Below are 11410 nucleotides of genomic sequence, written 5' to 3' on the forward strand. Positions count from 1 at the left end.
GGATACCATCTTGCTGACTGAATGGGCTGTCTACCATCTTACTGACTGAATGGGCTGTCTACCATCTTACTGACTGAATGAACTGTCCACCATCTTGCTGACTGAATGAGCTGTCTACCATCTTGCTGACTGAATGAACTGTCTACCATCTTACTGACTGAATGAACTGTCTACCATCTTACTGACTGAATGAACTGTCCACCATCTTACTGACAGAATGAACTGTCTACCATCTTACTGACTGAATGAACTGTCTACCATCTTACTGACTGAATGAACTGTCCACCATCTTACTGACAGAATGAACTGTCCACCATCTTGCTGACTGAATGAACTGTCTACCATCTTACTGACTGAATGAACTGACTACCATCTTACTGACTGAATGAACTGTCTACCATCTTACTGACTGAATGAACTGTCTAACATCTTACTGACTGAATTAACTGTCTACCATCTTACTGACTGAATTAACTGTCTACCATCTTACTGACTGAATGAACTGTACCATCTTAGTGACTACCATCTTACTGACTGAATGAACTGTCTACCATCTTACTGACTGAATGAACTGTCCACCATCTTGCTGACTGAATGAACTGTCTACCATCTTACTGACTACCATCTTACTGACTGAATGAACTGTCTACCATCTTACTGACTGAATTAACTGTCTACCATCTTGAAATGGGCTGTCTACCATCTTGCTGACTGAATGAACTGTCTACCATCTTACTGACTGAATGAACAACTACCATCTTGCTGACTGAATGAACTGACTACCATCTTATTGACTGAATGAACTGTCTACCATCTTACTGACTGAATTAACTGTCTACCATCTTACTGACTGAATTAACTGTCTACCATCTTACTGACTGAATGAACTGCCTACCATCTTGAATGAACTACCATCTTACTGACTGAATGAACTGTCTACCATCTTACTGACTGAATTAACTGTCTACCATCTTACTGACTGAATTAACTGTCTACCATCTTACTGACTGAATGAACTGACTACCATCTTATTGACTGAATGAACTGTCTACCATCTTACTGACTGAATTAACTGTCTACCATCTTACTGACTGAATGAACTGTCTACCATCTTAGTGACTGTCTACCATCTTACTGACTGAATGAACTGTCTACCATCTTAGTGACTACCATCTTACTGACTGAATGAACTGTCTACCATCTTACTGACTGAATGAACTGTCTACCATCTTACCATCTTACTGACTGAATGAACTGTCTACCATCTTACTGACTGAATGAACTGTCTACCATCTTACTGACTGAATGAACTGTCTACCATCTTAGTGACTACCATCTTACTGACTGAATGAACTGACTACAATCTTACTGACTGAATGAACTGTCTACCATCTTACTGACTGAATGAACTGTCTACCATCTTACTGACTGAATTAACTGTCTACCATCTTACTGACTGAATGAACTGTCTACCATCTTAGTGACTACCATCTTACTGACTGAATGAACTGTCTACCATCTTACTGACTGAATGAACTGTCTAAATCTTACTGACTACCATCTTTGTGACTGAATGAATGTTCCATTGCTTCTGACTGAATGAACTACCACCATCTTATGACTAAAGTCAAGAATAAAGACAACCCGACCATTTTATTGACTCAATGAACTATCTCCATTTTGACAGACCTGAAAGTTGTATTGTTCAACAGACATCTTGAATGAACTGTCCACCATCTTGATGTTTAATTGAACTGGTGTATCATTTGACTGACTGAATGAACTGCCTACCATCTTACTGACTGAATGAACTGCCTACCTTCTTACTGACTGAATGAACTGCCTACCATCTTACTGACTGAATGAACTGCCTACCTTCTTACTGACTGAATGAACTGCCTACCATCTTACTGACTGAATGAACTGACACCATCTTACTGACTGAATGAACTGTCTACCATCTTACTGACTGAATGAACTGACTACCATCTTACTGACTGAATGAACTGTCTACCATCTTACTGACTGAATGAACTGTCACCATCTTGATTGAACTGTCTACCATCTTGATTGAACTGTCTACCATCTTGCTGACTGAATGAACTGTCTACCATCTTACTGTCTACCATCTTACTGACTGAATTAACCCCGGCACCATTTTACTGACTGAATGAACTATACCTACCATGTTACTGGCTGAATGAACTACCTACCATGTTACTGACTGAATGAACTACCCACCATCTTACTGACTGAATGGGCTGTCTACCATCTTACTGACTGAATGAACTGCCTACCATATTGCTGACAGAATGGGATGTCTACCATCTTGCTGACAGAATGGGCTGTCTACCATCTTACTGACTGAATTAACGGTCTACCATCTTACTGACTGAATGAACTGTCTACCATCTTACTGACTGAATGAACTGTCTACCATCTTACTGACTGAATGAACTGTCTACCATCTTACTGACTGAATCAGTGGTGCTAAATAAATCTCACTGAGTGAGTGAGTCTGCTAAATCTTACTGCATTATGTAAGCCCTGAGGCTTTGTGTGTTCCTGGAATGTTCCTATTGCTTCTCTGAATAGTCTTCCACCCAAAATATTATGGGAGTAATAGTCAAGAATAAAGACAACCCGACAAAAACATATTATTGCTCAATATGGGAGACCGAAATTATCTCCTATGAGACAGACCTAAAGGTTGTATTGTTCAACAGACAACAGCACGGCAGGTAAAAAGGTGAGCCACCAGGATGTTTATTTGTTTGGTGTTGTTTGACCTCTGACCTTTAATATGTTCACGGCAGGTAAACCCTCCCCTCCTTCATGTTCTGCCTTCCTCCTCCGGCTTCGGCTGGAAAACACACAACAAAAGATAGGTAAACTCTGAGCCCCGCGGGTAAACCCTGAGCACTGCGGGTAAACCCCGAGCACCGCGGGTAAACCCCGAGCACTGCGGGTAAACCCCGAGCACCGCGGGTAAACCCCGAGCACCGCGTGTAAACCCCGAGCACCGCGGGTAAACCCCGAGCACCGCGTGTAAACCCAGATCACTGCGGGTAAACACTGAGCACCGCGGGTAAACCCTGAGCACCGTGTGTAAACCCTGAGCACCGCGGGTAAACCCTGAGCACCGCGGGTAAACCCTGAGCACCGTGGGTAAACCCTGAGCACCGCGGGTAAACCCTGAGCACTGCGGGTAAACCCTGAGCACCGCGGGTAAACCCTGAGCCCCGCGGGTAAACCCTGAGCACGGCAGGTAAACCCCGAGCACCGCGGGTAAACCCCGAGCACCGCGGGTAAACCCCGAGCACGGCAGGTAAACCCCGAGCACCGTGTGTAAACCCTGAGGACCGCGGGTAAACCCTGAGGACCGCGGGTAAACCCTGAGCACCGCGTGTAAACCCAGATCACTGCGGGTAAACCCCGAGCACCGCGTGTAAACCCTGAGCACCGCGGGTAAACCCTGAGCACCGCGGGTAAACCCCGAGCACCGCGGGTAAACCCTGATACTGAGAGCGTTGTCGTTTCCAAAATAAATAGATATATTTTTGGGTGTTTTTGTAGCCTTTGTTGGTGTTTTATCTGTGCCTCTGCAACTGCACAACGAGCATGAGGAAGTCTATCGCTGGTGGGGTAGATTTCCTCACAACCAAGTAAAAAAAGGTGTCTGGACACTTAGAACTCGACATTTACATCGAAAAATACAGATTTGGTTAACAAAAAGGTGTCTGGACAATTAGAACACAACATTTACATCCAAAATACAGATTTGGTTAACAAAAAGGTGAACTTTGAAAAAAGGTCCTTTGACCCTAATGAACAAAACACACATCTAGTGTGTTAATGAGGTTTAGTGGAGTTCAACGTCAACCACACCGTTTATTACAACACTGTTCAAACCAGGTGGACATCCCTATGAACTGTTCTGGGAGATATGATCCTAAATTACTCTCGCTCTGAAAAACACTAAACAGATGACAGCATTACCACCACCACCACCCTGATTGGTCAATGTCCCTGTCTGTTATGGAACAGCTGTGATTCTAACAACATAATGCTGACCAATCATCTGGTATGCAGCAGTGACGTACCTAAAACACCGCATTCTGAGCAATTCAGAGCTATTCTGAGCTAGTCAACAACAAGCGCAGAACCAACAGTAACCTTCCCTCCCTCCCTCCCTCGCTCGCTCGCTCTCTCTTTGGCCACAACTCTGTTTGTGTGCAACAGGACAGAGTGTTTTCCAACAGCAGTGACAAGGGGTTTCATTCAGTTGGCCGTGGATCAAGTCCAGCCCTAGTTCTTTCACGCATGAGTTTACACTGGCCAGCTGAGAGACTGGCCAACAACCCAGGGCTGGCCAGCTGAGAGACTGGCCAACAACCCAGGGCTGAGAGTGTGCAAGAGCACAGGACAAAGGGAGGGGTCTGTCCAAGAGCACAGGACAAAGGGAGGGGTCTGTCCAAGAGCACAGGACAAAGGGAGGGGTCTGTCCAAGAGCACAGGACAAAGGGAGGGGCCTGTCCAAGAGCACAGGACAAAGGGAGGGGTCTGTCCAAGAGCACAGGACAAAGGGAGGGGCCTGTCCAAGAGCACAGGACAAAGGGAGGGGTCTGTCCAAGAGCACAGGACAAAGGGAGGGGTCTGTCCAAGAGCACAGGACAAAGGGAGGGGCCTGTCCAAGAGCACAGGACAAAGGGAGGGGTCTGTCCAAGAGCACAGGACAAAGGGAGGGGTCTGTCCAAGAGCACAGGACAAAGGGAGGGGCCTGTCCAAGAGCACAGGACAAAGGGAGGGGCCTGTCCAAGAGCACAGGACAAAGGGAGGGGCCTGTCCAAGAGCACAGGACAAAGGGAGGGGTCTGTCCGTGATATATTGTTGTCTCTACCCTCCTGCCCTTTGTGTTGTCTGTGCCCAATAATGTTTGTACCATGTTGTGCTGCTAACATGTTGTGCTGCTGCCATGTTGTTGTCATGTGTTGCTGACAAAAATAAAAAAATAATTTTTATAAACATTTTTATTTGATATATTTTTAATCCTAGCCCCCGTCCTCGCAGGAGGCCTTTTGGTAGGCCGTCATTGTAAATAAGAATTTGCTCTTAACTGATTTGCCTAGTTAAATAAAGGTAAATAAAATACATTTAAAAACATTTTAAATCTAGGGGTTGTTGTTGTTGTTATGGTTGTTGCTACATCCGTGTTGTTGACATGGGGAGGTGTGTTCAGGTGTCAGTTTGTTTCACTAATGTGATTATGCTGTGACTCCGTGTCCAGTGACTGACTTAATGTCCATCTTTATGCTGTGACTCCGTGTCCAGTGACTGACTTAATGTCCATCTTTATGCTGTGACTCTGACTTAATGTCCATCTTTATGCTGTGACTCTGACTTAATGTCCATCTTTATGCTGTGACTCTGTGTCCAGTGACTGACTTAATGTCCATCTTTATGCTGTGACTCTGTGTCCAGTGACTGACTTAATGTCCATCTTTATGCTGTGACTCCGTGTCCAGTGACTCTGACTTAATGTCCATCTTTATGCTGTGACTCCGTGTCCAGTGACTCTGACTTAATGTCCATCTTTATGCTGTGACTCTGTGTCCAGTGACTCTGACTTAATGTCCATCTTTATGCAGTGACTCTGACTTAATGTCCATCTTTATGCAGTAACTCTGACTTAATGTCCATCTTTATGCTGTGACTGACTTAATGTCCATCTTTATGCTGTGACTCTGACTTAATGTCCATCTTTATGCTGTGACTCTGTTAATGTCCATCTTTATGCTGTGACTCTGACTTAATGTCCATCTTTATGCAGTGACTCTGACTTAATGTCCATCTTTATGCAGTGACTCTGACTTAATGTCCATCTTTATGCTGTGACTCTGACTTAATGTCCATCTTTATGCTGTGACTCCTTGTCCAGTGACTCTGACTTAATGTCCATCTTTATGCTGTGACTCTGTGTCCAGTGACTCTGACTTAATGTCCATCTTTATGCTGTGACTCCTTAATGTCCAGTGACTCTGACTTAATGTCCATCTTTGCTGTGACTGTGTCCAGTGACTCTGACTTAATGTCCATCTTTATGCTGTGACTCTGTGTCCAGTGACACTGACTTAATGTCCATCTTTATGCTGTGACTCTGTGTCCAGTGACACTGACTTAATGTCCATCTTTATGCTGTGACTCTGTGTCCAGTGACACTGACTTAATGTCCATCTTTATGCTGTGACTGACTTAATGTCCATCTTTATGCTGTGACTGACTTAATGTCCATCTTTATGCTGTGACTGACTTAATGTCCATCTTTATGCTGACTGACTCTGACTTAATGTCCATCTTTATGCTGACTGTGTGTGTGTGTGTGTGTGTGTGTGTGTGTGTGTGTGTGTGTGTGTGTGTGTGTGTGTGTGTGTGTGTACTCTAGTAAGTGTCCTTGTTTTCAAAATGAAGCTCCAATACACATACCTAAAACACACATCAGTGATGGCCATAGACAAAAACCACTTTCTTCATCCTACCTGAAGCATCCTTCCTGAACAGAGTGTTCATCACTGTGCCGTGCAGTTTCACTCTGTCCCATTCTCTGACCATCAGCCCTGAGGAAACAAAGTGGTCCACCAGCCGCTCCACAATGGTCTGCAGCCTGCACAGCAGACAGTCAACACAGACAGTCAAGTTACCTGGGAGCAACCTCTCACACTGTTGACATCCTATCGATGAACATCATTTTAATGGACTAATTGTCACTCAAAAAAAGTCAACTGTAAAAATACTAATAATACTACATGGTATTTACAGAGCATTCGTTAAGTACTCAGACCCCTTGACTTTTTACACATGTTGTTATGTTGCAGACTTATTCTACAATGGAGTTTCCCCCCTCAACAATCTCCACACAATACCCCATAATGACATCACAATACCCCATAATGACATCACAATACCCCATAATGACATCACAATACCCCATAATGACAAAGGAAAAACAGGTTTTTAGAAATGTTTGCAAATGTATTAAAAACATAAAACTGAAATATCACATTTACATAAGAACTCAGACCCTTTACTCAGAACTTTGTTGAAGCACCTTTGGCAGCGATGACAGCTTCAACTCTTCTTGGGTATGACGCTACAAGCTTGGCACGCCTGTATTTGGGGAGTTCCCCAGGACTCCCATTCTTCTCTGCAGATCCTCTCAAGTTCTGTCAGGTTGGATGGGGAGTGTCGCTGCACAGCTATTTTCAGGTCTCTCCAGAGATCAATCGATCAGGTTCAAGTCCAGGCTCTGGCTGGGCCACTCAAGGACATTCTGTCACGCACTGACAACTGTAGGACCTTATATAGACAGGTGTGTGCCTTTCCAAATCATGTCCGATTAATTGAATTTACCACAGGTGAACTTCAATCAATTTTTAGAAACATATCAAGGATGATCAATGGAAATAGGATGCACCTGAGCTCAATTTTAAGTCTCGTAGCAAAGGATCTGAATACTTATGCAAATAACGTATTTCAGTTTTTTATTTTAATACATTTGCAAATCATTTTAAAAATCTGTTTTTGCTTTGTCATTATGGTGTGTTGTGATGTCATTATGGGGTATTGTGATGTCATTATGGGGTATTGTGATGTCATTACTTGGGTATTGTGATGTCATTATGGGGTATTGTGTGTAGATTGCAGAGGTTTTATGTTGGATTTAATCCATTTTAGAATAAGGCTGTGTCAAGGGGTCTGAATACTGAATACTTTTCCCAAAGGCACTCTATATAGTGCTTTTCAAGGAGCCAGAGTCACTGTGGTACAGACTGTGGTTAAAGAAAGAGACATGAGAGTATCCAGGAACCAGACTCTTACTTGTCCGAACCATCTTTCACTTGGACCTTGGCATACAGGACATCCACCATGGCTGGGTCATCGTTCATGTACTCAATCCCTGTCACCTCCAGCGGGAGAGGCTTCCCTTCTGTGATGGTCCTGAAACATAATGTGTTACATGACATAACAATGTGTGTTACATGACAGAACATAATGTGTTACATGACATAACATGACATAACATGTGTTACATGACATAACATACCGTGTGTTACATGAAATAATGTGTGTTACATAACATGACATAACATAATGTGCTACTTGCCATAACATAACATGACATAACATAATATAATGTGTGTTACATAACAAAACATGTGTTCCAGGCTCCAACTCAAATGTTTAAACAATCCCTACAATCTAGATAGGGATAGTCCCTTCCTGCTTCAGTCTGTTTTCATCTGTTTGATTCCTAATGAACATGACCCAGTTGTCAGTCAATCATACGTACTTGATAAAGTCCTGACAGTGCTGGAGTTGTTTACATGCTTGGGTCACTTCCAGGTCGTTCAGCAGAGCCAGGGTGCCGACTGTCAGATGGAGCTTAGCAGGATTCTGGAAGATGCTTCCATCTACTCCGTGGTCCTTAACAAGAGAGGAGAGAGACCTGCGATGAACTGACCGCACAGAGAAACACTGTAGGGTGAAGTTGCCCTTAGACACCGATCTTAGGTCCGTTTTGCATTTCCTCCACTAATGGTTGAGATTAGTACTGGAGGAAGAGGAAGCTGATCCTAGATCTGCATAATTTAACCCTAGAACCAGACAACCAAAGAAACTAAAACAGGGACCCAAGATCTCTGATAGCTATTCAGTCAATATAAACATGAATGGAATATAGTCAAGTCTCAAACTGGAGTTTGAGAATATTATGCACGATTATACAGATTGTCATCCCTCCCATCCGCCACACACACACACACACACACACACACACACACACACACACACACACACACACACACACACACACACACACACACACACACACACACACACACACACACACACACACACACACACACACACTCTCTTCCTTACCTGAGAACACTGCTCCAACACCTCCTCTTTAAACCTCAGGAATCCATCCTGAACTTGAGGGTGGTTAAGAGCGAACGACAGGAAGTGGGTGAACGGCTGCTTCTTGCGAAAGCTCTGCACCAGGAGCTCGACACGAGTCACAGCAGAGGACACCGCGGCCTTCTGGGAGCCAGTGATCACTGGAACAATGCGAGACCGTTATTGTGTGACTGTAAATGTGATATCCCATGATTCTAGCCCTTAGGAGAACAGAGGTTCATGGATAATGCTTAAGACTTGAGTTTTGTGTGGTTGCTGGAGCCATGTTCTTGGCTGACTTTTATTACTAAACTCATTAATATGAGTTGACTGCTGACAGAAAACCACTGAAATTCCCAGAGGTAGAGAAAAAAGAGTTTTGCTAGACTGGTCCCAGGTCTGTTTGTGCTTACATAGTGAACTCCTATAGTCATTGTTAATCACTTGCCTAGTTAAATAAAGGTTAAAAATAAAATAAATATAAAAACATTAATTGTCGATTAATTCCGACCATAGGAGTTGGTGAGACAGCACAAACAGTCATAACATGGGACGAGGCTACAGTGTTGCACCAGTATCTTTACTATAGACCTCTGGTTTGGGCTGGTCTCCAAGCTCTGGTTCAGGGCGTTACGTGCGGCTTGACCCTTCTTCAAGAAGGCTGAAAGAGGGCTCAAGCCCTGGACCAGAGGTACTGGTCTCTCCGCTAATAAAACGCCACTTACCGATCTGTCCTTCCACTCCTTGTTTTGGAATGTGGATGTCTGTCTTAGTGTCTGCCTCGAGTCTTCTACGTGTCTCTCCTTTCCTTCCGATGATGTATCTGTTAAAAACAACAACACACTTCTCTGGTTAGTACACCGTATCCTTGATTTTCATTGAAGATGTACACACAGCCCTAATGAAACACACACACACCTAATTTGACTAAAATATTACGCTGTTACCATGGTTACCTCATGTAGTCTTAACTACAAGCTAGAATGTTGAATACAATTATATTTAAATGTGACGGTAGGCAGTGGAGATAAACACAGAGGTTTATTAACCAGACTTTATGGGGCGTCGGTCTGTTTGACTCTGTCAGCTTGTATTCCTGCTACACTACATGGCCAAAAGTATGTGGACACCTGTTCAAACAGCTCATTCCAAAATCATGAGCATTAATATGGAGTTGTAGATATACTGTTGTAGATATAGTGTATGTGAAATGAGCACGGGCAAAGTGTGTATGTATTTTCAATCTTCTGATGCATGGCACGTCGCCAAACGTACCCAAACGTTGTCGCCTGAACCACGTTTCCTTCGCAATCAGCTGGAAGTGCTTGCGTCTTACTGCAAATTAAAAGTCGTCAACGTTCGGTCTCTGGCACGGTTACACTTGGCCATTGTTTACATATAGTGCTAAAATGTTTACGCCGCATACGAATTGCGTGACGTATTGAAACTCCAAACCAACAGAACCATATGCAGACCAGCGTACTGAAAGTCCGGCTAAAAAACGCTTCCCTGTGGACAACGGGTAATGTGAATCCAAATGAGGTTTATTCAACATTTTGATCTGTAATGGGACGGTTCGGAAATGTTGAGCTCACGCGTTAGAGACGAGAGTGTGGGTCACCTAGTCCCGGATTCTAAAATGGACTAGCAACCTCATATGCAGTCATCGACTCATGAAGTGCATCCCAAATGGCACCCTATTCCCTTAGGGCTCTGGTCAAAAGTAATGCACTATATAGGAGATAGGGTACCATTTAGGGCGCATAGCCTACATGGTGTTTGTAACTCACTTGTAAAGAACACTTGGGACATCAATGGCGCAGCTGAAACCTTCGTCCGTCTGTTCTATGGAGTGGCTGTCACAGAACTCTTCTTCTTCGTCAAACTGTTCACTTGCTAATCAAAACAACAAAGTGCATTTGTGAGATTGGCAAGAACATTTTGGTGTTCCATAATAGGTGCAGCAGGGACAAATGGGAGAGGAGACAGCTACATTTAGAGGAGACAAGCATCCCACAACACAATGTGGTGGTCAATTGGTCAGCTATAACTAGCTAAGTCTCAGTAGAATGAAGTTAATAATCTGGTAGTACTGTACAGTATTGTAGCCATCTGTCTTATCTAGCTAGCTAGCTATAGTTATCTGGGGGTGTAGGGAGCTAGCACCACTGAGGTATAATGGCTAGCACTGAGGACCTAGCTACCTGGTGGTCCCATGTAGGAGTCGTCCACATCCCCCTCTTCATACTGGTCTTCTTTGATGGTATTTCTTCTGTATACTCTTCCACTTATGTTGATCAATGATGGACGTAAGATTTCCATTGTAGCAGTTATCTTGAATAGTAAATAAAACGATATATACTGTAGTGAATAATAGCTGCCAACTACGTGTGGGCTCTTTGGCTGTTTTGCGACATACGGCAGTTTTACGTAAAGTAACCAGCTGATTACGTCG

The 11410-nt window shown here is 43.7% G+C and overlaps 1 protein-coding gene across 2 annotated transcripts in view; it reads right to left on the reverse strand.

The window, feature by feature from the left end:
• Positions 1 to 11407, reverse strand: part of ascc1 (activating signal cointegrator 1 complex subunit 1) — a 75714-nt gene extending 64307 nt beyond the window's left edge. For both annotated transcript variants that reach the window (XR_010455285.1, XM_064963852.1), the window contains exons 1-7: positions 11160 to 11407; positions 10746 to 10851; positions 9681 to 9778; positions 8938 to 9116; positions 8348 to 8481; positions 7876 to 7995; positions 6537 to 6661 (exon numbers count right to left, since the gene is read on the reverse strand). Coding sequence is in view for 1 of the 2 variants with exons in the window: in XM_064963852.1 (XP_064819924.1) it covers positions 6537 to 6661; positions 7876 to 7995; positions 8348 to 8481; positions 8938 to 9116; positions 9681 to 9778; positions 10746 to 10851; positions 11160 to 11277 (880 nt within the window). In the remaining variant the exon portion in view is untranslated. The remainder of the gene's footprint in view (positions 1 to 6536; positions 6662 to 7875; positions 7996 to 8347; positions 8482 to 8937; positions 9117 to 9680; positions 9779 to 10745; positions 10852 to 11159) is intronic.
• Between the last annotated feature and the right edge of the window lie 3 nt (positions 11408 to 11410).

This window comes from Oncorhynchus masou, unplaced genomic scaffold, assembly GCF_036934945.1.
Source record: "Oncorhynchus masou masou isolate Uvic2021 unplaced genomic scaffold, UVic_Omas_1.1 unplaced_scaffold_856, whole genome shotgun sequence".
Classification (NCBI taxonomy): Eukaryota; Metazoa; Chordata; class Actinopteri; order Salmoniformes; family Salmonidae; genus Oncorhynchus; species Oncorhynchus masou.